Source organism: Lissotriton vulgaris, chromosome 12 (assembly GCF_964263255.1).
Source record: "Lissotriton vulgaris chromosome 12, aLisVul1.2, whole genome shotgun sequence".
Lineage (NCBI taxonomy): Eukaryota > Metazoa > Chordata > Amphibia > Caudata > Salamandridae > Lissotriton > Lissotriton vulgaris.
Window position 1 is genome coordinate 625,361,834 of NC_141700.1, and position 27,821 is coordinate 625,389,654.

Below are 27,821 nucleotides of genomic sequence, written 5' to 3' on the forward strand. Positions count from 1 at the left end.
GCACCCTCTCTTCCACTGCAGGGGGGCAATAGTGGATTGTCAGCTAGTTTCAGTTTTGCAGAGCAGAGGCAGTCCAGTCGAGCCCTACAGTGTAGCCAACTCCATGCCCATGCCATACATTTAACATTGTCAATCTTGTCTCTAGGTCTTGTTGGCTCAGTACAGATAGCAGTCAATGGAGGGCATGGATAGGCATTGTCTGTTTCTATGGCAGTATGAGGCAAGTATTGCATGCGGAATAACCAGCGATGGGCGAACTGGGCTTGTATGCAGTAATAATACAATTTTATATCGGGAGCACGCAGTCCTCCCTGTTCAGGGGGCAGGGTCAAGCTTTCTCATGCTAATCTTAGCTGCCATACAGCCCACGCCAGCTGAGTCAAAAGGGAGGGAATGCGATTAAAGGTCAGAGGTATGTGAATATTAGCAAACAGATAGAGAAACTTGGGCAGAACTTCCAGTTTGCAATAGACAGTCTCCCAGTAAGGAACAGAGGCAAGTTTATCCATATTGGTATCCACTCTTGTAGCTACATCATGGCTATCCCATAGTTTTCACGTCAAAGAAGGGAGACATTCCTACTGATCCACATCTCCAGATACCCGACAGTCTCACCCGCCCATTCTAGAAGGTACTCCGTAGGGAATCTCTCTGTATTATCAGTCAGAGGAAAAGGAATTAGTTACTTACCTGTACACTATAGTTCTCCAGTATTATCTTTCATAGATTCACATGCTTGTATCTTCCCCGTCGTCATGGTGGGAGTCTCACGGTAACAGAATGACCAAGCAGTATCATAGAGAAGAAAAACTGCATAGAAAATCCCCATAGGGGCTGTACTATTTGGTAACCAGACCATTTCTTTGTTTTGGTCCAAAAGCCAGCCAATCAGAATTGCTGCCCTGCCCTCACACTCCCCAGCAGCAGCTTCCTGCCTCAGATTTCCGTCCCCGAGTGAGAGACATGGATAAATACCGAGAACAAGATCTGCCTGAGAAACGGGGAGGCGGGCGGGCGCATGTGAATCTATGAAAGATAATACTGGAGAACTATAGTGTACAGGTAAGTAACTAATTCCTTCTCCAGTATTACATCTTTCATAGATTCACATGCTTGTATCAGAGTAGTAAGCAGTGCTCACCATATTTGTAGCGTTTCCAGGACAGAACCTAGAAGGAAGCTCTGCCGCAAAGCAATGACATAATAGTAGCTAGGAAAGCATCAGCAATACGATAAATGCATGTAAGTACAAGTCAAAGTACAGTATAGCAAAAAAAAACAATATGCCATTAGGCCATACCTTACTGGAATAGACGCTTCAGAACAGCCTGTCCCACTGCCGTGTCCTCCTTCCACGCAGTGTCTAGACAGTAGTGTCTTGTAAATGAATGCACACTCTTCCATGTTGCTGCTCTGCAGATGTCTGGCAGTGCCACTCCTGCGAACAAGGCCATCGAGGTTGCCATCTTCCTCGTTGAATGTGCATGCACTTTAGAACATAGCGGCTTCCCCGCTTTGTCGTGACATTTCAGGATAGCTGAGGATATCCATCTAGCAATACTCAGTCTCGACAATGGAAGACCTTTTCTCTGCCCTTCAAATGCAATGAATAATTGCTTGGACTTGCGGAACGTTTTTGTCCTTTCAATGTAGAACTTTAGGCATCTAGAAATGTCTAGAGAGTGTAAGGCTCTTTCTGCTTCCGAGGAAGGCTTGCTGAAGAAAGTAGGTAAAATAATGGGTTCGTTGAGGTGAAAAGACGTCGCCACCTTGGGAATAAAGGTAGGATTTGTTCTCAATATAACGCTGTCCTGACGAAATTGTAAGAAGGGTTCCTCCACTGAAAAGGCCTGAATTTCGCTAACCCTCCTTGCAGATGTTAAGGCGAGAAGGAGGGCTGTTTTCCATGACAGGAACTGCAAGTCTGTCTTATGTATGGGCTCAAAGGGTGGCCTCATAAGCTGCAATAGAACTGTATTGAGGTGCCACGGCACAGGTGGGCGTTGGATGGGTGGGAAGACTCTAAACAGTCCCTTTGATAAATTCCTTTATTACTCTGGATGACCAGAGAGATGGTTCATTTGGCTTTCGCCTGAATCGTGATATTGCTGCTAAGTGCACTTTGACTGAAGCATGCGACAGGCCTGACTTTGATAGTAAAAGCAGGTAAGGCAGGATACCTTCAGGCTGAACCTCAAACGGATGCAAGTTTTGTCTGTTGCACCAGTGGCAGAAACGGGTCCATTTTGCTGTATATGTTTTGTTCGTTGATACAGCTCTCGCTTGGGAGAGAATATGCCTGCACTCTTGCGAAATATCTAGATCCTGAAATTCACGCTCGTGAGGTTCCATGCGGACAACTTTAGAGAGTGTAGGTCCGGATGTAGAATCTGCCCTTTCTCCATGGAGATGAGGTCTTGAAATGTCGGGAGCTGGATCTTGTCGCCCTTCGACAATTGAAGGAGGTCTGAAAACCACGCCTGTCTTGGCCAGGCTGGTGCAATCATTATGATCCGGCACGGTTCCAATCTCATCTTGCGCAGGATGCGCGGTATCAATGGGAACGGAGGGAACGCGTATGCAAACCTTCCTGTCCAGTCCATGAGGAATGCATTTCCTATGGATCCCTGTTGACGGTACCTTGACGCAAAGTGAGCGCACTTTGAATTGCTTTGAGTCGCGAACAAATCTAATGTGGGAGTGCCCCACCTTTGAAACAGAATGCGAATCTGAGTGTCGTGTAGTTCCCACTTGTGTGTCGCATTGGGAGTGCGGCTCAGGGCGTCCGCCCGAGTGTTGAGGACTCCCTGTATATGCTGAACTTGGATCGAAATTTCGTTGGTTATGAGCCATTTCCAGATCCTTTGCGCCAGTGTCGACAGCTGTTTGGATCTCGTCCCGCCCTGTTTCAGCAGGTAAAACATGGTCGTGGTGCTGTCCGTTTGGATAAGTACTGACGATTGTCGTATTCTGGGAAGGAATGCTTGAAGCCCTAGGAACACCGCCTTGAGCTCCAACATGTTTATGTGAAGCTGAGCTTCCCAATCTGACCAAAGGCCCTGAATCTCCAGCTCTTGAAGATGCGCACCCCATCCTTTCAGCGAAGCGTCCGTCGTCATCACGAAATCGTGATCTCGATGAATGAAGCTCAGTCCCTGGTTCAGGTTTTTTAGGATCTTCCACCATGACATGGCCACCTTCATACGGGTTGTGATGGTAATGCGATCCTCGAAGGTTCCACTGGCCTGTACCCACTGTTCGTCGAGCTGTTCCTGCAAAGGTCTCATTCGCAGACGACAGTTTGGTACCAATGGGATGCAGGATGACATCATCCCCAACATGGACTTGTAAATCCTCACGGAAGTGGACTTTTTTGCTTGAAGAGAAGCCGTTAGCCCCCTGATCTTTCTCATCCGATCTTCGGAAGGGTAGGCTTTCCCTGCTCTGGTGCATATCCATGCCCCTAGAAACTGAATGCCTTGGGCCGGAGTCAGCGAGGACTTCTCTAAGTTGGTTCTCAGACCTAATCGCTGAAACAATCGGATGCAGCTCTGTAGAGCTTCTGCTGCGTCCCTGAAAGATGGACCTGTCACCAACCAGTCGTCCAGGTATGGATAAATGTAATGCCCTTGCAGTCTTAAGTGGGCCGCCACCGGGGCCATGCATTTGGTGAATACCCTCGGGGCTGATTTGAGTCCGAATGGCAGGACCTTGAACTGGAAGTGGCGACTCTCCACAACAAACCTTAAATACTTCCTGTGCTTCCGATGGATGGGAATATGGAAGTACGCATCCATGAGATCCAAGGACGCCAAGTAGTCTTTGTCCTTTAACATGAGTAAGATCTCTTGCAATGACAACATTCTGAAGGGTATCTTTTTTATGTAATGATTGAGATCCCTCAGGTCCAGTACCTGTCTCCATTTCTGGGTCTGTTTCTTTTTGATGAGGAAGAAATGTGAATAGAAGCCTCTCCCTCTGAGATGCTGTGGTACTTCCTCTATGGCTCCCTTTCGTAGAAGCGAGAGAACTTCCTTCTGCATTTCTTTGCGATGATGGTTGAGCCTGAGTACTGGAGGGTGGTCCGGTGGTATCTCCACAAATTCCAGTGTGTGGCCCCTGCTTATGACATCCAGGACCCATTTGTCCGATGTTATGGACATCCAGTTGGTGTAGTATTGAGACAGATAGTGGTCGTTGACCAGGATCTTTTGTGTGGGGAGTGCCTGCCTGAAATCATTGACGTCTATTAGACTGCTGATTTTTCCCCCTGGCGTTGGATTTACCTCTGGACTGTTGTTGGTAAGAGGAGTTAGAGGATCTGAACTGGTTGTTGGTGTTAAACTGACGATATCCCTGCTGATTGTACGGTTGATATCGGTTGGATTGAAAAGAGGATCTTTGATTAAATTGGCCTCTTGCACCCCTCTTTCGAAAGGACTGAAATTTTCCCTGCTGAAGAGATCCCAGCGCTCTAGCCGTATCCGTGTCCGACTTTATGCCTTGCAATGCCTCATCAATATGTTTCCCAAAGAGGTTTTCACCATCAAAGGGCATATCGACAATCTTCGCCTGCACTTCTGGTCGAAAAGAAGTCGCCTTGAGCCAGCCCTGTCTGCGAAGCGAGACCGCCCCGGCCATTTGTCTGAAGGCCAAGGACGAAACATCCATGGCGATGTCGATAGACTCAGCAGCCGATTTTGCTCCTTCTTTGAGAAGGGCTGCCGCTTCTTCCTTTCGATCCTCTGGAAGCGCTGACAGGATGGGAGCCAGATCTGACCATATCTGCCTGTTGTAACGGCCAAGCAGAGCCATCGCATTTGCCGCTTTAATGGTAGAGGCTGCCATGACCGCAAACCTCTTACCTGCTCCATCCATTCTTCTCCCTTCCTTGTCTGGTGGCACTAGTGAAGTAGCCACCGGGTTTTTAGAATTTCTTTGCGCCGCCTGTGTCACAACCGACTCCGGCCTGGGATGTCCAATGAGGCAGGCTGCCGTAGATTCTGGAGCTCTGTATTTCTTTTCAATTCGTGGAACTGAAACCGCTATAGAAGCTGGTGTTTTTAGAATCTTGAGGCCCTCCTCCCATATATGCGGGATAATAGGGATTGAGCGAAGTGACCTTTTGTTATCATCCTTGAAATCGTACAAGAAACAATCCGTCTCTTGCACGTCCACATCCAGACTGAAACTTTTGGCCGCCCTTTCCATGATATCATGGAAGCCTCCGATGTCTTGAGGAGGGGAGGTAGATTTGAGTGGTTCAGGGACCTTCGTCGACGGAACCATCGTCGACGGAACCTTCGTCGACGGAACCTTCGTCGACGGGACCTTCGTCGACGGGACCTTCGTCGACGGGACCTTCGTCGACGGGACCTTCGTCGACGGGACCTTCGTCGACGGAACCTGCGTCGACGGAACCTGCGTCGACGGGGCCACCGTCGACATTCGTGACATCGAACCTGTCGTCGACGGAGTCGTCGTCGTCGACGGTCCTGACAGAGACATCTTACTCATCGATGTCGTTGCCGTAGACGTCGTGGTCGTCAACGCAGCCTTAGATCCTGTCGTCGACGAAGCAGTAGTCGACGGAAGTGAAGTTTTCACCACAGACTTAGTAGCTGAAGCCATCGAATTGGTAGCAGGTGCAGATCCAGGTCCTTTAAGACTTGACTGCTTCTCCAGAGGAGTAATAGGAAGAGAAGATGTCGATTTTTCCTTTGATTTACTCCTTTTAGACTCCACTTTCTCCACAGAAACAGAGGCTTTTCTTTTCTTGGGAGTGGAGTGAGAAGATTCTTCCTCAGAATCTGAGCCTGATGTGGCCTTCTTCTTCTGAAGCCATAACAGTAATCTTGCCTCTCTGTCACGCTTAGTTTTGTCAGAAAATTTTCTACAAAGCTTACAGTCCTTCACCAGGTGTTTAGGGTAGAGGCAGAAAAGGCAGTCCTCATGTGGGTCCTCAGAGAAAAGTCTGGCCTTCCCACAGGATCTGCATGGCCTGAACAGCCTCTTTTTAGAGCTTTCAGCCATCATAAGCAATATGAGTACACACAATACCTCAAAGTAGAAGGCAGGAAACAAGATTCCCAAGGGTCAAAAGTTCACACAGGAACAGAAGAAAACTGAGCAGAGCTCAGGGAGACTCCTTTCTCACACGAAGGCGGTTGGAAATCTGAGGCAGGAAGCTGCTGCTGGGGAGTGTGAGGGCAGGGCAGCAATTCTGATTGGCTGGCTTTTGGACCAAAACAAAGAAATGGTCTGGTTACCAAATAGTACAGCCCCTATGGGGATTTTCTATGCAGTTTTTCTTCTCTATGATACTGCTTGGTCATTCTGTTACCGTGAGACTCCCACCATGACGACGGGGAAGATACAAGCATGTGAATCTATGAAAGATGTAATACTGGAGAAATGACTGACTTCAACCAGCTGATCATGATCCCAGTTAAGGTGCCAAATTGTATGAACTCATGCAACAGGGGTGCCAGGTTCTAGGCTGCATTCTATACATATATGGTGACATAGTCTGTATACACTGAGATGACAATTTTCTGAGCTACAAAGTTGAGGCCTCGATTGGAGTGATATCGCCTCAGGCATCTAGCAAGTGGCTCCACAGCTATGACATATAAAATTGGCCAAAGTGGGCATCCCTTTCACTTGCCTCTGTTGATTGCTGTGGGATCGGACACTCTGCCGTTACTCCATAGTCTAGCTATCGGGACCTTGCATTGGAGCTTAATCCATTAAAGAAAGGTCTGAAGCATAATCATGCAGCAGTGCAAATAAGAATGGCCACTCTAATGATTCGAAGGGCTTCATGGCAGCTATGAAGACAGCCACCACAGAGAGCTGTGGATTGAGGATGTAGAGTAGGACAAAGACAGTATGGACTTTATATGCGGTGGAGCACCCCTGGGTCAAAGCTCGAGTGATCCAGTTGGACTATGATGGGGATGAGAAGGAGTATCTTTGCTGGGAGCATACGCGCCATGATTTTGTTATCTACATTTGGATAAATGCCTGTAGGAATCATAAACGTTGGGTTGCTTGCCAAGCTTTAATATTGTGACAATCAGAGCCTCTCAGACAGTGGGGAGTAGATGGCCAGTCTTCCTGGCTCCTTCATACATTGCTAATAAGAGGGGGGGCAGACAGGATTCACAACTACAAACATTATCATCCCAAATACAAGTAATACGCAAGCAAATCTGGGTATCACTCAAAATATTTCCCCATTCATAAAGTGATCTATGGTGCACATTTTGAGAGCTAGGTTAACAAGACACAATCATGTGATTATTTTCTATGCATATACTTTGTATGGAAGCAACCTTTCACTGAACCATTTCTTGAAACTATGCACGCCCCAAAACCATGGGAATAGATAGTTTACTGCTCGGTCTTTTCACCTACACCCACCTCAGGTATTTGAAAAGCAAAAACGAGACACACTTCTTGAAAGGTTTACTTTTTCCAATGCACAATTGCCTCTTTAAAAATACATTACTTTAACCACAGGACTCAAATCCTACCACTCATCTATATAGGAATTACTAAATTGATAAAACAGCTGTTGGGTCACACACAATGCAGTACTGTTATGAACAAATGTTCTGTGCTAACGTGGTTCACTTTAATAGTGCCAAAGGGTGGTCATATGGCTTTAAAACACCTGAGTACCATTCAGTAGTCCTGGGCTTTCCCTTTACAAATCACTGTCTTGTGCATATGCCCAACCGCCAGAGGTGAACAGAACTAAAGCTACAACTTACAGCAGGCATTCATTTGTCAAATAAAACAAGGACTATACATCAGTGACCTTGTTAATGTTGTTGAAAGTGGTCATCACAGGCGGGTAAAGTTTAGAGGTCTCTAAGAGTCAAGCTCCTCTCACCTCAAGGCTCTTTCAACCCTAATATCGCACTCGCACCCCAGCCATCGCATACACATAAATGATCGTTCATTCAAACACTGCCAACATTCACTCAGACACAGAGGAACACATCACTCGGAATACCAGAGGCCACATCTTGGGACCTGGCCTGTGAAGGACATGCAGCTATGCACATCACCGGTCCCAACTTCAAGGAAGCTCTGCTGCCTTCTCCATTACCCAGAGTGATATTTCACTCAGAAGAGCACTGATCCTCTCACTGGAACTGATGACTTTGCTGCAGACAGGCGCCTGGAACAATGCATCACTCTGTGTCATTGAAATGTTCAGAGTGGAGAGAGCTGAAGCACCAGTGCCCTGTGCTCCGCTGCCTCCTCCCAGCTCGTCCTATTTCAAGGTCTTTACTAGGGTAAAGGCAGCTCAGCCGTCACTGCCATTTATTTATTTATTTGAGGTTTTATATAGTGGGAACGTGACCCGTTCGGGTATTAGAACGCTTTACATGGATAAACACGTTGCGTACAGTATAGGCATAGGGATAATACAAGGATGGGGTTAGGGAATTGACTACAGTAGGATAAAAGTCAGAGCTATATACAATAAACAGTGCAGTACCAAAATCAGCGAGCGACATGTCAGCAATAAAACAAGGGGAACAATTTATACATGGAGAGGACCAAGCAATACAGCAGATTATGCACAGAAACATAGGCCATGAGAATGGGAATGCGCAATAAAGGAGAGTTAATGGAAAAATTTGCTCATTAGGAAGGTTTTCGCTTCCTTTTTGAAGCGTGACAACGTAGGAATTCTTCTGATAGAGGGAGGTAGCGAGTTCCAGATTCTTGGTGCGGCCCTAGAGAATGCTCGGTTATATGTTTTAGCATTACGGAAGCGGGTTGGCTGGAGCACACGGTCTCTGGCGGGCTGGGAGTTTCTGGTTCTCCCAGATAACACAATTTTCTGGGCGAGATACTTTGGGGTGTTTGTGTATAAGGCTTTGTGAGTGATGCAGGCCACCATACCCTGCAGTTCCTATTTCATCACGACAGAGCCTTGTTCATTCACACAGAACCCTCTAGTCTTCCTGTAGTGTAGTCTCTCTACTAGGTCACAGCCTCCCTGGCATGGACCAGGAGGTACTATATTATCAAAACAGAACGTTTGTCATTATCTCTCCACTGCCTCGGCCCTTGGCACAAGTAGAGAGTCTTTTTTTGTCCCAACATCCGAGCTGATTGCATTTGTTTTTGTAAGGCATAGATACTTTCATTATAAAAATAATTTCCCACTCATTTTGTTTGGAGTCCTGCATATTTGATCACCTAATTAGCAGGCGATTAATTAATATTGTCACAAATCCAGTCTGTGTGGGACTACGCTTCATCCTTTTGCTCTAGAAATAAAAATATAATATATCATACCATACATATAGCTCCCAAAGGTGCCACAGGTTTTCTTTACATTGATTGCTATGGTTTTCGGGCCAAGTAGGTCTTTAAAAGATTGTCTGGTTAGAAATAAGCAGACCTGTCATGTAGGACATACGCTTCCATCACACATTCAAATGCAGTCAGTGCACAAACAGTGACCATGTTAAACAGACAGCGGGGCCTGTGCCATATGTTACATTATAGAAATACCTAAAACGACGCGCCATAAGTCAGTTACTAAGTGAAGCAACTGTGTGTTTTGTGTTTACATCCATTGAAGCAATGAACCAAACGCTGTCATTCACCAAAGTTTTTTTTCTTTTCACCCTTCGTACCGCTTTTCTTTACACTGCCGCAAGCGAGTTCAGCAACTAATCGGAACCCTGTGGTAGTTACTCAGCATCACAAGTATAACAAGTTCACAAAACATGAAGCACTGAAAGCAGGTAGAGAACCAAAGAGTCCACCCAACATACCTTAAGGATGTCTTCGATGCAGTCAGACAGGCTGGACTCTTCAACCAGCACAGTCTCGGGGGTCCAGGCTTTGTCGATATTATCTAAGACAGAGACAAGGGCACTATCAATGAATGTCTTAGATGCTTGCAAAAGAGGCTTTCTGCAAATGAATGAATGTTAAGAGTTATGGTGCACAGTTTATCCTGCACGAGGCCTACAAGTTCGAAGATAGGGAACATTTTAAGCAGTCTCCTAAAAGACATGTAGTTAGCTGGCCTGCTTGAATGTTTGGTGGAGACTGTTCCACATATTGGGACCAGCAGAGCTTCCAGATTTCGGGCAGAATTGTATAGTATATTAAGTGAGATCCTGGAGCAGTTTCTCCTCCCATCCTGTCCCCAGTGTCCTATTTTGAAATCATTTATTTCTGTATTTGCTCATCACATTCTACATCTAAATTGAATAGACGATAAACAGCTAATGGAAAAAAGCAAGTTTTGCGTAGAAAAAGCCAGCACTGCGCCACTGAGTCAAAGCTCTTTATTTTAATTAGTGTGTTTTTTTTTGTTGACAGATTTTATTGTTTGAAGACACAATATATGCAGAGCCCTGCCATCCAGAGTCTACTGCCACAATCAATGTATCAAAATTAAAGTCAATGATATTAGAAAGGAGCATTGCCTCCCCCCCTAAAATAACATAGCAGGAATAAAAGGATATGCAACACCCCCCCCCCCCCTTGCGCAGCTGCTGCCCCACTAGGACCTTGAACCAGAATAAGTCATGAGCCATATGCACAGTACACCAAAAGTGACATTGCCCAGTCCAGTACATCAGGGAGCGGGAAGGGTGGCCTGCTCAGGCGGCGGTCCCCAGGTCCAGACCCCGATAATCAGCCCACCTCTTCCATATCTTGTAGTGTTTACGGGGGCACCCCCTAGCGACATATATAGGCTGCTCCATACCCATACTAAAATCCAAACCGTTCTTCCAGGCGGCAAGTGACAGGGCCCGGGCGCCTTCCATGCTCTCGCTATGTCGCGCTTTGCCAACGTGAAACCCAGCAACAGCAGGTGTCGCTTATAGCGATTGCCCCCCACCCCAGCCATAACATGCAGTAGCGCCAGCTTGGGGTCCCTCTTGAGTTCCCATGCCAAAACCTCCGCCAAGCAACGGTGCACATCCTCCCAGAATCTTTGCAGCGCCGAGCATTCCCAGACCGTGTGCAGCAATGTACCCTCCCTCGAGCCGCATCTGAGACAGTCGGGTGACGCAACCAAGCCCGCCCTCCATAAGCGCTGTCGAGTGTAATATGTGCGGTGTAGGTACCGGAATTGAATCAAGCGCAGACGCGTGGAAATCGCCGCCCCTCTAGGGCTCTCCAAGGCCTCGACCCAATCTTCCTCATCCAAGTCCCCGACATCCCGTACCCACTCAGCTCTAAGACTGACCAAATCCGATGAACAGTGGCGCACCAGCGTCTGATATAAGCACAACAATTTCTTATCTGGCAGCTCCCCCATAAATATCTTGGCCTCGAGAGGGCTGAACTCCGGAAGCTGTTCCAAGCCCACCAGAGAGGGCGATAGAGCGTGACGGAGCTGGAGGTACTTGAAGAACTGGGTGCTGGGCATCCCAAATTCCCCTCGTAGATCCGCAAAGGATTTAAGAACACAACCCGACAGTACATCCCAGAGAGTGGAGATGCCAATCTCATCCCACTCCTGGAAGCCCCCCAGCGTAGTCAGCTGGGGCAACAGCCCATTGTTCCATAAGTGGGTCTCCTGGGTGAGTACGTTCCACCACCCCATTCTCCGCAGCGTCTGTCTCCATACATGAGACCACCTGCGTCGCCGCAGGGAGAGATCTCCGTTTCGGCGCCGAGTAGAGCAGGGCATGCAGAGAGGTCGTGCCCATCAGTATCCTTTCAATGGCGTAGGCCGGATCCCCCCTATCTCCATACCACCAGTCATTCAGCACCAAAAGGTGCGCAGCTTGGTAGTAGGAGAGCATGTCAGACGTGGCCAGCCCCCAATGTAGGTGGAGAGGAAACATGTCCTCAGGGCTACTCGCGCAACTCCCCCCTCCCATAGGAAGCTACTCAAAGCCGAGTTGAGCTGTAGGAACCAGCGAGGCGGGATCACATGCGGGTGGTTCTGCAACTGGTAGACCCACCTTCTTAAAGATGGCAGATCTGCCCTGAATTGACAACGGCATCTTTGCCCATATCTTAAGGTCTGCACACGTGTGATCCCAGACCGGGGCCAGGTTGCGGTCACGGGACACCGCTGCATCCTCCGTCAGGTACACCCCTAGGTACTTCACCCAGTCTGAGGCCAACTGCAAACCCGACGCCCAGTTGCCCACTTTCTGCCCGCCGCCCAGCAGCCACAAAGCAGACTCGCCCGGATTCATGTATAAGCCAGACGTTTCGCCAAAAATGTGCAAGATGCGCAGGAGCCGCGGCCCAGAGCGGGCCAGGTCCGTAAGAAAGAACAGCACGTCGTCGAGTAAAGTGCGATTTTATCGGTGTGGTCCGCAGACCACCGGAACCCCCTGAGCTGGGCATCGATACGAACCCACGCCCGAGATGCTCCATGGCGACGCAAATAAGTATGGGGAGAGAGGGCAGCTCTGTTGCGTCCCCCGCATGACCGGAAACGAGCGGGAGACCACCCCCCCAATCCGCACCAACGCCGTGAGACCAGTATATAGCAACTGGACGTACTTCAAGAACCGCGGACCAAGGTTGAGGTGACATAGCAAGGCAAATAAATACGTCCAACTCAAGGAGTCGAAGGCCCTGTCCATGTCTGCCAGAAACAGCGCCGCCGGCTCCCCAAGGCACGCCCAAGCAGACACCGTAGTAGTGTGGTTTTACTTAATGTACTGAACATGTCAAGAGGCAATCAAATATTTAAAATATAACATACAAAGTCTATGAAAACAGCACATACAAAAATTAACCTTTAAAAGCTCCTTTTTGTTTGCAAAGAATAAAGTCATGGAAATAAATGTTTTTATAGACGCTAATTAAAACAAATTGAATGGAAACCGAAGGTGGGGTTTAAATTGTAATTGTAATGTAGATTAGGCACCTGTGGAGGTCTTAAACATGGTGGAGGGCCGTTACTGCCTTAAAGACAAGCATATTGTGGGTTAAACAAGGAAGTGGCCACATTTAGTAAAAACATAACTTGCAAGAGGAGAACTAAAAGACACCATATTGCATTTCAAGTTTGTATAATGAATTCGAAGAGACAACAGATTAAGCAAATCTTACATGCGTCAAAACAGGGCGCGGGTCAACACAAATTAACACACAAGGAGTGAACACCTGCATCACAGCTCAGCCACCCCGAACTCATAAACGTACCCTTGTGGTGAAAGCCAGCAGCCATCTTTGCCACCAGACCAACAATCCCATCACAACCCTGTGTTGCAGCTCAGGTAAAAGGTACACCAGTTGTGATCATTAACAATGTCACTCTGCTAAATCTACTGGTTATAAATATTAGGGTCAAAACTTTACTTATTATTGGCTGTGAGGATGGAAGTAACATAACATGGAGCACACAGAAAGAGCACTATTTTCTAAGACCTCATAATACCTCCCTTTTTCAGTAAATCCAAGCTCCAATTTTAGTCCCCTTGGTAAAGCCATAAAAAATCAGGTCTTTACATTTAAAAAAAAAACAGGCCTTTAGATTCTGCCTGTGCATGAGTATTGAACTAGATTGTCAGGTAAGTAAGGGTAATAGGCAGGGGAACCAGAAGTGAAACTGAACTGCAGAGCAAAAACTTATCAGGGGAAAGGTATGAGATGAGAGTAAAGAAAAGATGCTTTAAAGCACAGGGACGAAAAACCAGGAAGAGCCTGGGTGCGCAGGGACGTGATGGTGCGAGGGATGCGCTGGGCGGCTGAAGTGGAGGATTGCATATCCTTGTATTCGGACGACATACTGTTATATTTAGCATCCCTGTACAAATCGATCAGAGTAGTGCTAGACATATTCACGAATTTTGGTAAATATTCGGGATATGCAATCAACTGGCACGAGTTCGTACTGTTTATGTTGAGAGGCCAAGTTCCCTGCCTTCCGGCAGACAGCGCAATAACAGTGGCGACGGAGGGGTTTCGCTATTTGGGGATTTTTGTCACTTCAGATTTAGCTTGTTTTTACAGCTCCAATCTGGCTCCCCCTTTGGCTAGGTTACGAGCAGATGTGAAGCATTGGAGGTCTCTGCCTTTAACATTGGTGGGGCGGGCGGCACTTTTTAAAATGCTGGCCCTTCCTCGTTTTCTTTATATACTACACAACTGTCCACACAGAGTTCCGGATTCGTATTTTAGAGCAGTTGAAGGTGAGATTCGTATGCTGCTGTGGGATGGGAGGGCCCCAGGGATTGCACTGCAAAAATTGACAAAAGGCTGGTACGATGGTGGCATAGCACTCCCTGACCTACAGCGTTACTACTGAGCGGCGCAATTGGTGACCGTTAACCACTGGATATATCATCCCCAGGACGACCTAGCATATGCTCTTGAACGATACCATACTGATCGCTCCGGATATTTGGGGGCCCTGTACACTACAGATAGGAAGAATAGGGGGAGGTTCTTCGAAACTACCCAACATACATTGGAAATTTGGCTTATAGTTAATTCCCGGTTGGGGTGGACGGGGGTCCTCTCGCAGCCTACACCGCTGTGGTTCACCTAGAAGCTGGGCATGCTGCCCGGGTTTGATAAATGGGACCTTGTAAGGGTCTCAGCGGTGAAAGACCTGATTAAGAAGGGAGCAATACTTACATTTGGTGACCTCCAGAGGCAATACCATCTGGCGCAGGGAGAAATATACAATAACAATAGCAAAAAATGTCCCTAAAGGAATCATTCATATAACAATTTTGGTATTTGTTAGTGTCATATCCATGAACACTTAATTTGTGACAATCACAGGAGCTTAAATGATAACGACAGTTTATCAAAAGAGATCAAGTTTTTTTAATACATAGATTTTTTGTCAATTATTATTATTTTTTTTTTTGGGCAACAGAAACTATCAGCCATTTCAAAGAATATTGAGTGGTAGGACAAAGAACACCTTTCGCATTATACATGGGTTTTATAAATAGCCATGTTCAAATGGTTATTGCACAAACTCAATAGGTCTACAAAACCAAATTGAATGATTTGAGCAAAAATGGTGTTCATACGTCGACGTTTCGGTTCGTGGTGGTCGCACGGATCCTTGGGACCATCTTCAGGACAAATAGTTGCACAATAACATCTAATTCATAAAAACAACAATACTCCATGTCAGTGCTAAAAATCAAGAACCTGTGACACAAAGAAAAGACTGTACAGTGTGCTCACACTAGAAGGACAATAATGATCTACACAAAACTAGACAAACCATAAGTATACAAACAATAACCTAAATTTAGTCAATAGTCAATAAAAGTACCAATGAACCTATACTGGTATACTTACATATTTAGATTGTCAACTGAATCACACTATACAAGATGGACCAACCAATCAGCCATCTATGGGACAAGGTGCAAAAAACCAACGTAAATACCTAGTCAGAATCTATACAGCTAATCTCTACCATCACCAACACCACATGTGAGATATAACTGCCTGATAGTCACTCACTTGTATTGGTTTTTTGAACTGTGACCTGCAAAATGAAGGCAAATGCCATATTAAAATATGCGCCACCTAAGACCAAATATCAGCCAACTTTACAGCTAATCTCTACCATCACCAACACCACGTGTGAGATATAGCTGCCTGGTATTCACTCACGTGTATTGGTCTGAAATGTGACCTGTAAAATGAAAGCGTATGTCAAATTAGAATATGCGCCACCCGAAATACGACCAAGTATTGCCAGTCAGCTGTACATATAGAGCCTACGGAATAAGAGTGCATTACATCTACAACCAATGATGACTGCGGGAGGTCATTACCCCATCGCTTCTGTAAAAGCGATATCAAGTACTTGAGTCAAGCCGGCAACAAATTATGAAAGAGTTTGACCGAGCCCAACTTCGCATTTACGATACGGCTCCGCGAACCCCACCTAGTGAGTTCTCGCTTACCTGACATACGGGAGCGGTAGAACTCGTCCCGGGACGCCTGACTGCAAGGTTCTGGCTACACTCAGTGCCCGCGTCTACTCCGTGAAAAGGACAAGGGGCACTGACGTCATACGTCGATCAGCGCCGCCATCTTAGAGTGGAAAAACCCCAGAGTGGCCCGATCAAGTAAATTATATTAAAATGACCGCCATCTTATAGTAGGTTTATATAAGGCAAAACATAGTTATACCCCCTAGCGGGCAATCGATAATAGAATACTAAATCCTCGAGCCCGTGTACAATTATAAAGGGCAGACATCCAACATCCACCTGAAAATAAGCAAAGGTATTTCGCTCCACCTTATTCGGAATAGAAATCTAAGAGGAGCTCTAACAAAATAGTTATCAATACTCAGCCGAGTATTCCATATTGCATATGAAAATTACTGGAAAGCTACTCAACCACTAACAGGGTGATAGCCTAGAAGACACAACCCAACACTCAGCCGAGTGTTGGCGGTGAGGTAATTATAACAGTAGAGAAATTATAACAGTAAAGAAATTACCCCAACACCGCTAATGAATGCCATTCAATCAAAGAATTAAGTCCCTTTTCCACAGTATTTCCAGACCATATCCAATTATTCTCCTTCTGTGTGAGCAATCTGTCCACGCAATGTCTTCTCTTTGTGCCCTTCACCACCTCTAGAACAAACCATAACATATCGGAGGGTTAGTGTGCACATTTGTTATAATGTTCCACTAAGGGGGCAGACATTACATTGCAACGGATTCGTGACTGGTGTTGTAGGATCCGTTTTCTAATTTCTTGAGTGGTCTTTCCTATATACATCATGGAGAAATATACAGGCATTTACAGATTAGACATGCGATATGGGCGGCGTTCCCGTCTCTCAAAGATATACCGGAATCGTCACCACTGGAAGATCATTTGCTAGACGGACCTCTCAGTTCAAAGGCAATATCTTTAACTTATAAGAAGTTGAGTAATAACCTGCCAGACACCTTGCCGAAGCTCAGGGAGCTGTGGCAAGACGACATAGGTCCTACAGATGATGAGGACTGGCAAACAGCTCTTACGTCCCCTCGAGAAGCTGCCATCATACAGAGATTCAGGCTGATTCAGCTTAGGATACTCCACCGATCATACATCATGGGGAAAGTTTTGGCGAGAATAGGAGCTATACCAGACGACCTTTGTATGAAGGGGTGTGGTCAGCAGGCCACATTTTACCATATTCTGTGGAGTTGCCCAAAGATACGTGCCCTTTGGGAGGGAGCCTCAGACCACATGCAGACAGCTTTGAGAAAGGACATAGTATTAAGACCACAATTGGGACTGTTGAACATATGGGAGGCGACTGATCTCACAGAAGTTGAACAGCAATTTACAACACTGGGGTACACGTTGGTCAAACAAGATCTGGCTAGAGGAGGGGGGGAACGAACCCACCTCTCGTCACCATGTGGGCTAAAGAAATGGATAGATGCATTTTGGCAGAGACCGAGGTTTTTAAGGCTCGGGGTGCCCCAGGAAATGGGATAGGACGTGGTCGCATTGGAATAAATATCGAGGTGATCCCTGTGTGTCGCCTACTGTTGAAATGGAGATGCATAAATAAGCGGGGCATGTGGGGAATGTTTAATATGCAATGAGAATTAATGTCTGCTCGGTTATTATGTTGATTATCTTGAAAATGTCATCCAATCATGTATGACTGTGATTGAAACCAATAAACAAATTTAAAAACAAAAAGAAAAACCAGGAAGAGAGGTACCAGGAGGCATTAACACCTTTGATGCTGCTGACGGAACCGTTCCATCACGCCCCTCAGGTGGGCTGTGCTGGTGACGGAACGGTTCTGTCACGGCCCGGCCGCCGCGCCTGCGCGGCGCTGATTTCGTGCCTGCACGGCAGGTATAATTAAGCGGGCGGGGCTGTGACGGAACCGTTCCGTCACAAGCACAGCTCACCCGCGAGCCGTGACGGAACGATTCTGTCACCAGCACGGGTGAGCCGCGCGCCCGCCCGCGACCATTAGCGCTGCGGCGGAATAGCCCCCGCAGCGAAGGAGTTAAGCTGGTCATTGTTGACCTCCACCTACATTAAGACACATGAAAGATCCCCTTCCCCAGGCATACCACTAGGGGTCTTTCATTCATGGTCTTGATGACCTGTTCTTGATGTCCCACGCCTAAGAATCTGCCTGCTAACACCATCTTCATCTCCATTTTCTGTCCTTCAGAACAGTCCTACTGCCAGTTACATGGTCCCTTGACCTCTCACATGCAAATGTATGAGTAGGGCATGGGAGATGAGGTGGAGAGTCAGATTGGCTGCACAACCAAATTGGAAATAAATGGTGACTTTCTGCTGATGCTACTTCCAATGTGTTCATAGAGTGCTCCAATAATCTGTTCCTTGAGCAAAAAATGGCAAACAATGTGAAACGCTATTAAATGGAGATGGAGACTGAAACATATGGAGAGAAATAGTAGGTTATCCAGTTGATATGGTCATGCCATAATATTTTCATCATACTTTGAGTTTTTGATAGATATTTAAACTTTAAAAACAAAGTAGCATAACGTTAAACATTTAGGATCTTGAAACCACGGAGAACAATATTAGGGAAATAGCTATGACCATCACCAAAAAGAAATGATCTGCATGGATCTTATCTAATGACCATAGGTTTCCGGTGCGAAAGAGCTGTAACTTGCCAGAGACTCTGATTATAGTGTGTAATGGGAGCTGACGAACCGGATGGAGAAAGAAGTATGTATTGTTTCAGAAGAGGATGAAGCCTTTCGGCTAGAACAGTCGACATCGAAGCTGGGGAACCGGTTTTCAGTCCGGGCAAAAATGATCAACATCCTGTGATTCTGGGCAAATCACTTAATCTCCACGTGCCTAACAAAAATGAATGTGTCCTTGTGTAATGAAACTGGTGCTATGTAAATCGCTCTGATACCCGATATCTTCGGGTCTAGTTTGTTCTATATAAAACTCTAAAAAAAAACAAAAAAAGGACAATTCAAAGCACTGCAACAATCAGTCTTAAGGAAAAGACTTCAGGATACACAGACTAGTCTAGAACATGGAGAAGAGTCACAGAAAAGTAACCATCTCGTACCTCAAAGGTGCGACCTATGCACAAAAGTAACCCTTTACAGTGGAAATTGACTTCAACCATAGAAATAGGTCATAAAGTGCTGATACAAGCAGGCTTGGAATATTGAAAGCATGTATTTGTTCACAAACACAATAGATCCATGAAATACCAATCAGTGGTGATGAGCAAGTAGTCTTGAACAATGCTAAAAGCTCTGGGCCAAAATCCACAAAGGCTCGAGTAGACAGCAGCAAACACAACAGGCATACTGATCCTTTGGAATTGCATTTGAAACACCATCTTTTTCAAAGGTAATAGAAGAAAACTCTATAGATTTGGTGCTATAGTGAAGATGTTTGTATAGGGACATTTCACAAAAATAGAAGGACAACAATTTTACTTCAAGCTAGAGCACAGAATGAAGTAGTGTGGCTCACTGGTTAGAGGCGGCAGACCCGAGAGCAGAGGACGGCCCGGGACCAGGGTTCGATTCCCGGCGCGGCAGGTTTCTGGACCAGAGTCAGCGGACTCGATAATTCTCTCGCCTTGGTGCCCACTCTGATCAGCGATCACACTCGGCAACTCTGGGCATTAGCTTGCCTCATCTTCACTAACGGCCCCACCAGACTGCCGGGGATGCCTGGTCTCACCCTGGAGATACCCATTAAGGGACCATCTCTCAGGGAAGCCAGGAAGGGTTTCGCAGCGGTCGAAGCGCCTTGGGACCCTACGGGTAAGTAGTGCGCTATATAAATGCCTATACATACAGAATGACAGCGCTCCTCAGCAGAGAATTACAGAACAGGCAGTTAGAACATACATAAAATGCAATTTATTTTTAAACCTAGTAGCTTGCCTGTTAATTACATTTCTGTCTTGAAACAACTGCTAACTATCCCTGCTTTCTAAAACACAAAAAGCACCTCCCGCCATTTTCAGTCGACCCTCTTTAACACCTTCGCCGCTGGGCTAATTCCCCCGCAGCGCGGGGGAGGGGGGCCGCGCACGGCGCCGCGGTGCTCATGACGAGCCCAGGCTCGTCATGCAGCACGGTGCTCGTGTGCTGGTGACGAGCCTGGGCTCGTCATGACCACGCCCGCGCAATGGAACGCTCAGCACAGCAGGGGGAATTATCCCCGCGTGTGAGCGTTCCACGGCTCATGACGAGCCCAGGATCGTCACCAGCACACGAGCACCATGCTGGACGACGAGCCTGGGCTCGTCATCGGCACAGAAGGGGTTAAAAACCGGGACATGAGCTCCATTTCTTGAAATCTGCCGGAACAACTGGTGAAAACCCAGGACCGTCCGGGCAAATCCGAGACGCCTGGTCACCATGTTTGTATTGCAGGTCAGTAGGATGTAGCATATGCAAATACAGCTACCTAACTTTACAGCTTAAAGAAGGTGCCACAAGTCACAGTTGTAATGTGCTTTCACAGTTTTCCCACATTTGTGCATATTACATTTGCCTCAACATGTATTATGGTTTGTAAGATAGTTCGTGCCCAGTGCATCTGTGAGGTCTCTGTATCCACACAACTTACCCACAGTTGTTTCCAAAACTATTCTTTTTGTCCGATCCATTTTAAGGGCAGCCCTAATTCTGTCAGATTTAAAAGCCTAGTTGGAAACTGTGAACGGCACAACTACACACTGGACAGAGTTGCAGTAGCATGAGCTATGAACAAGCCAGACACTGCATTTGCTGAAAGCTGCGTACTCAGCAAAACACACAGTCGCCCTTCAAGTGTTTGAGAGCGCCAAGCATGAGACTTGCATGTTGAGCACAAAATGAACAAGTTACTTACCTTCGGTAAAGCCCTTACTGGCAGATTCTCAGTCTAACTGCTCATTCCTCAGTTTTTGAATATTCTTTTCGAGCAAGTAGGCAGCACTGTGCTGCTCCGAACCAATGTCACTCCGCTCTGAAAGTAATGAGCGGAGCCACATATAAGCATCACCCTTGTGCTCTAACATGATTTGCTTTCCCTGGTTGTCCGTGTCTTTAGACGGAGAACCCAGCAACAAATTGGCATGGCCAGAGTGCAGATCTCAAGACTGGAAACTTTTTAGATGGAAAATGAGCCCAGTTCACAGATGGGGAGGTTGGAGAGTCAGTGAGTAATCTGCGGTTAGATCGAGTACCCACCAGGAACAGTATTACTGAAAGAAAGTGACTTGTTCTTCTGATGTATATTTGTAAATGTAGATTCCTCATCTTGTGAATAGATACCATAGCAGTACCTCCCCCAGTAGTGGGTCTGTGAACTGGAGAAGACCAAAAAGTTCTTCAAAACCAAACAGGCAAAATGCGCCTACTGCGGACTGTTGAGATAGTAGTGCTTCATGAATGTGTGCACAAACGCCCACATAGCTGCTCGAGAAAAATAAAGGATAAGCACTCCAGGTGCCAGAAGCAGCTTTGGCTCTGGTGGAAAGAGCCCATAAGCCTTCTGGAGATTGCTTTCTAGCCACTGCATAGCAGATACTAATGCAGAGAAAAATCCATCGAGAAATGATTTTTTCGCACTGCCTTTCCCTTCTTTGCCCCATAGCAACTCATAAATAGCTGATAATCCGCAGTATGTTTTGGTGCGAACACTTGGGATCCAGTCATTGGAGTCTCTCTACCTCCTTGGCAGGATGAGATGGAGCAAAGAACGCCAGAAGGGTGATAGCTTGCCCAACATAGAAAGGTATGTCACTTTTGGTAAAAAAGGCAACTTGGGGTGCAAAACGCCAGCTTGCCTGAGGAGAAGGTGGTTGAACAGAAAAAAGCTGAAGCTCACTCACATAACAGGCTGATGGTACGGTGATCAGGAAGACCATTTAAGGTTAGAGACCGTAATGTACAGCTGCGCATCGGCTCAATGAGGGTACACATCAAAAAAGTGATAAATCCTACTGCATCTTCACAAAGGGTTTTGGTGGAAACATATGAGGCATACCTTAAAAAAAAATCGCACTACAACGGGTGATTTAAACAAAGCAGGCTGATCAAGCAGCTGCAAAAAATCTAATAAAAGCTGACAAATAGCCTTTAACAGTGCCCAAACCAAAGACCTGCTAGGTCAGGGACTAAACCCTACTTCAGACTGCTTGGCTTGTAATGGGTCTATCTGGCGGGTGCCGCACCAAGCCACAAACTTGTGCCAATGGCTGGCATACACCCATTATGTAGAGGACCACATGGCCACCAAAATGATATCAGCAACTTAAGTATGATGGTCAAATAGTCTTGTATCCGTTGTTGGCATGGGAGTCACGTGTCTGGTACACGCGGGCCCTCCGCGGATTGAAAAGGCGCAGCGCGGCTCTGTTCATACGTTTTTAAGTGTGAGTAATGGCACTGCCACGGACTGACTAACACAGACAGTCATAGATTGAGGCTGCTGTCGACTGGCCTTAACTGCAGCAGCCATAAGGACCAGAGAGAGGCTCAGAAAGTTCAGGACAGACAACATTGAAGCAATTAACAGACAACAGCGGGCTGTACTGAGGTTACCTTGATAGCCAGACGAAGAGTTAAGATATAACTCTTGAGCAATAATAAAGTTCTACTCCAATGACACATATTTGCTCCTGATGCTGTTCATAACATACTGAACTATAATAATTATAAATTGTGACCTGCACAACACAATAACCTTTCAGTAAAAGCAGCAACCCATTGAGCAGTTCACCTAAAATACGCCTCTGTGACCCACATGTTTTACGTTGTTCTTTGCAGCAAGCACATTAACCCTCTACGCTATTTTATCATTGGTCAAACTTGTGGCTAGACCGCACACAGATTCATCAAGCAATCGCTCGTAGTTTCACATATGTGGAACTAGAATGTCACTCTTAAATACACAGCAAGTATGCAAATGTCACACATAAGCAATCTGAAAACTTGGCAGCTATGCTACTCTTACAGGGAACCAGATAACCTCTGACCGCTGAGATTTATATATATACGGCCTGAGTTTCTAGTCTCAAGAGGAGTCAGGTGGCTGATGTTCTCCATCGGCCAACACACTTCCTAGACACGTTTAAATAAATGAGTATTCCAATATTACCTGAATAAAATGTTTTTTCTACTACAGCACGTACCAGCTCTTAAAAGGCTTTGCTCATTTTAGTCCAGATAAAAGCTCCAAGTCCCACTCTACATCATACCCTGTCAATTACTGCTAGACACTTCCAAGGAGGCCTTGGTTCATAGCACTAGTTGTACCGGACCATACAAAGTCTTTTATCAGAATTAAGCTGTTTTAGATGCAAAGCAGCCCCATTTTCTCACAGAATTGATTTGTGACATAGGTTAATGCTGTTGTTAAGAATTATAGCTATTGGGGAAATAAAAACCAGAGAAACCTCCGACCGCCTGCACCTCTTACTGTCCGTGGTCACTCTTCAATGTAGACACCAAAATTAATGCAAAGGTCTTAGCGACCAGATTTTCTCCCCTAGTGCCACTGCTGATATCACCAGAAAAAGCTGGCTTTGTCCCTGGTAGAAACCTTACTTATAACTTGAGAACTGTGTTTGGGGCTATACAACATACCAGACGGGACACTCAGGCGGTGGCAGTCTTCCTCGACATGGAGAAGGCGTTTGACTCCGTGGAGTGGAGGTTCATGACCCACGTGTTGACGAGACTGGGGCTCGGGAGAGTCTTTCTGCAAATGGTGGGAGTGCTCTACAACTTCCCTAGAGCTAGGATTAAGATTGGTGACTTGGTTACCGATCCTATCCGCATCACTAGTGGCACACGCCAGGGGTGTCCACTCTCCCCATTGCTATACGCCCTGGTTGCCGAACCTCTGCAGGAATATTATAGCCATAGGGGTATACGATTTCCGAAGTATAATCTGATTATATCCACGTACGCGGATGATACATTACTATATGTTGACCCTGACCAAAATCTCTTGACGGTACTGCGTGAAGTGATTCTTTTTGGGGCCAGGTTCGGCCTTAAGGTAAATTGGAATAAATTGCGTATTTTCCCGCTGACTGCAGAGATGGCCCAGTTCACGCCGGAATACCCCCTAAGCTGGACGAAAGAGCCAGTTAGATATTTAGGCATAAAAGTGCATACTGATTCGGATGTGGTCTTCAAAGAAAATTATGGGACAGCGGTGTGCAAACTGGAAGACGACGTGGACAGATGATGAGCTCATCCCTATCACTAGTGGGTAGAGTATCGATTATGAAAATGATAGTCCTTCCACGGTTTTTATTTGTATTCACTAATATCCCCATTGTCCTCCCAAGGTCTTCTTTTCGGTTACTGACAACCCTGATGGTGCGGTTAGCCTAGGCCAGGAAACACACTTGTGTTAAGTGGGAGATTCTCACTCTCCCATACAGCTTAGGTGGGCTTGGAGCTCCGGATCTAAAACTGTACTATAGGGCTGCGTAGGGAGCCCATGAGCACCACTGGATGCATGGTCCGACGGATGCTCCGCATTTTCGTATTGAGAATGTGGTGGCGGCCCCAACCCCATTGCCAGCGCTTCTGTTTAAACCCCCTGATCGTAGGACAGGTATCCTTAATTCCATTAATGAGACAACACATGCCTGGCATCACCTTTTGAAATTACAAGCTGGCGGCATCCTCTACTCCCCTAAGACACCGCTGGAGTGGTGCCACTGGTTGCCCCTGTGCAGGGAAAAAGGGTGGTTAGGGCCTTAAACGAGATAAATATCCACACAATAGGTGAGATGTTTGTTGAGGGTAAAACGATATCTTGGGAAGACACAGTATGGGGAGGTCAGACAGCTACTCAATTGACCAAATTCCACTTCCTCAGGGTGGGGCATTCACTGAGGGAGCTCCTGGGCATCGGGTTGGATGAGCCACCAGAGGTTGCTCCGCTCACATATGTTATTAACCTCTTCGCTGCTGATGACTAGCTCAGCTCGTCATCAGCTACGGCGCTCGTATACTGATGACGAGCTGAGCTCGTCATTTTACTCGGGATTTTTTAAAAATCCAGCACACAGCGGGAAAAGCCGCCACAGCGATGCGGTTAAGGCAGAATCGCCAGTACGAATGGTCTCAAGGATTTAGAACACAGCACAGGGTTACAGAGCCAACCACTACACCAAGGCTACATTGGCGTGGCAGGCAGACCTGGCTCGAGTGATTGATGATACAACTCGATAGTACTGCTGTGAGAGTACGAAACGCATTTCGTTAAATGCGCGTCATAGGCTGATACATTTCACATTTTTTAAATAGGGTATATTATACACCAGAGATGCTCTGCAGGTACGGTTTGTGTGACTCTGCAGAATGCGAACGTTGTGATGCGGACCCTGCAGATTTCTATCATTTGGCCTGTTTATGCCCTGGGATGGCGACCTTTTGGGCATTGATATTCAAGACAATGGGGGAAGTCAAGGACACCACACTTGAACAGGACGCTATGCTCACTCTATTGGGATATTCCAAGCATTTGCCTATGGGAATCAGATGAACGGTAGACATAGGGCTCCTAGTGGCTAGGCGTAGGGTTGCGATCTGCTGGTCCCGGCGCCTGACCCCCACTGTAACGGGCTGGACAAACGACATGATGTATGACAGAAGACAAACAGAATATTATAGCGAGTTATTACCTCCCCGCAATCGGCCTAAAAACATCTGGGGACTATACCAGGCATATCTGGCTGCCAATGCAAATGGCTCAAATCGTGCTGATTCCCTTGAAACATAGCTCGTGAGAGCTGATTGCATGATATTTTCCCTGTTGCTGGACTGAGAGAAGTACCTTGACTAGTGGCCGCCCTTAAGTGCCTCAGGACTGAACTGTAAATGTTATTTATGCGAATTGAAAGGTGAAGATATTGATATTGTACACTAAAAGATATGAGCATTGCCCTACTGTGTTAGCCTTTGTGTACTGTGTATATTGCAGCAAGTATGCGGTGTCCCTGTTTTAGTTTTTGTTTCCCATAAAAACCCGTGAAAAAATAATAAATAATTACAATTTAAAAAAAGCTATTGGCGAAATATGGAATTGGACAAAAGAGATGGGACAAACACAAGAGGGTGAACAGAGGATGGTGAAGAGGGAAAGGATGGAGATTGGATGGGATCTGAGGGTTGCTTGTGGTTATGGAAATGATCAGACCAGTAGGCATGAAGGCCTCTACACACACTACCATTTGCATTGCTGATGCCAACATTGCTAAATCCCTAAAGTGTTAAAAAAGATAAACACTTACCCGCAGTGTCCAAGCAGCGGAGAAGTGGCTCTAGCATTGGTTGCAGTAGGTATTTCTCCACTAGTTGTGGATGGTCTTTGGCCATCCTCAAAAGGGTCGTAGTGGCCACTCTCTGAAACTGGCGCGCTGTCAGCTTTTCTCTAATGTGAAACAAATCTAGAATCTGAAATGAAGATGAGATTAGGAACATGCCAACTCAGGAAGAAAAGTAAATCAACAGATACCTGCTTATAAAATGAGAAAAATTGGACATTCCCATTAGTTATTGGTGCCCCTTAAACCAATAAAACAACAAAACAATTGTAAGGCACCACCATAAAAATCAAATCGATTCAGGCTTGTCTTCGATGCCACTCTGAACCAACTTCTGTCAGGTAAACGAGAATTACCAAAGAGTGCCACTGGCAAATGCCCTTCTCACGTTCAAATGCCAAAGGATTCATTCATTCTAAAGAGTTATATTTCTATATGAACTTCACTCACTCAGCAAACTTGTGCAGGAGTCTTCTCCCTCCAGGCATCTATTGTGGTCTAGCAATTCCCCGCTAAGCCTAAAGTCCCATGCTGCCCATTGACCTGACCTTCCCCAGATTGGATACATGATGCAAATAAAGCTCTTGGCCTGCAGCACACCCTGCACCATGATATATTGATGGAAAAAGACTGGCCTGCCTATATGACCCCTAAAAGTGCAAGATATTGAAAGATGAACAGGAAAAATAAAGCACCTATGCCCAGATTGCTAAATGAAAGCTTGAAGACCGTCAATGAGAAGCTCTTTACAACATTAAGAACTAAAGGTGAAGGAGTGGAGGGAGTGAGAGAGTAAAACAAAATGCTACTGACTACCTGCCAGGAAGTGGAGGAGTAGGGAGTAGGGCGGAGGGCAGGAGGAAAGTTGGGGATGGGGAAAAGCTGTGAGGTCATGGGTGCATCAGAAGGGCAGCATTGGAACACATACAGCTCAGTTCCGGTTTAGGTTTGCAGCTGCTATAATATGTCCATCTCTGGGTCAGAAGTCTCACTTGTGATCCCTGCAAGTCAGGGGGTTGCAGTTCTGACATGGTTGTCTGAAATCTCATGCAGACTCTCCTTTTGTCTGTTCTTCACTCTGTCTTGGCATTTTTTGGCCCTGTCAGATCGCACACCACCAATGCACACACAAATAAACCACGAGCATATGCTTAGGTATTATCAATTAGCCCCCCTCACAGATGTGTTCCGACTGAACACTTGGAATTATGTAAAACAATTAAATAGTTCCATTGCCTGTTGGATAATGTGATGAAACATGTGAGTGAACTGTTCTTCGGTAGACTCTGGTACACGTTATGATAGAATTCCACCGTGTGCTAAGTTGTTTCCGAACCTAAGAACATGCTTTTATAAACTTCTTAGAAAGATCTGGTACGGAGTCTGTTTGGATATAACTAACAGCACAACATGAACCTACTTATCCAATTTAAGCAAACTTTCTACATAAGTAGAGAATGATCACTGAACATCTTGCTTCCAGGAAATAACTGAAATCTCATCTTTTTTAGATATTACTTGCCCTCAGATGGTACTACACGCGCTA

The 27,821-nt window shown here is 46.2% G+C and overlaps 1 protein-coding gene across 1 annotated transcript in view; it reads right to left on the reverse strand.

The window, feature by feature from the left end:
- The window catches only part of TANGO6 (transport and golgi organization 6 homolog), a 579,124-nt gene that overhangs the window by 384,380 nt on the left and 166,923 nt on the right, over nt 1-27,821 (reverse strand). Inside the window, exons 6-7 of the mRNA XM_086945772.1 lie at nt 26,243-26,405; nt 9,810-9,892 (exon numbers count right to left, since the gene is read on the reverse strand). Coding sequence (XP_086801898.1) covers nt 9,810-9,892; nt 26,243-26,405 — 246 coding nt within the window. The remainder of the gene's footprint in view (nt 1-9,809; nt 9,893-26,242; nt 26,406-27,821) is intronic.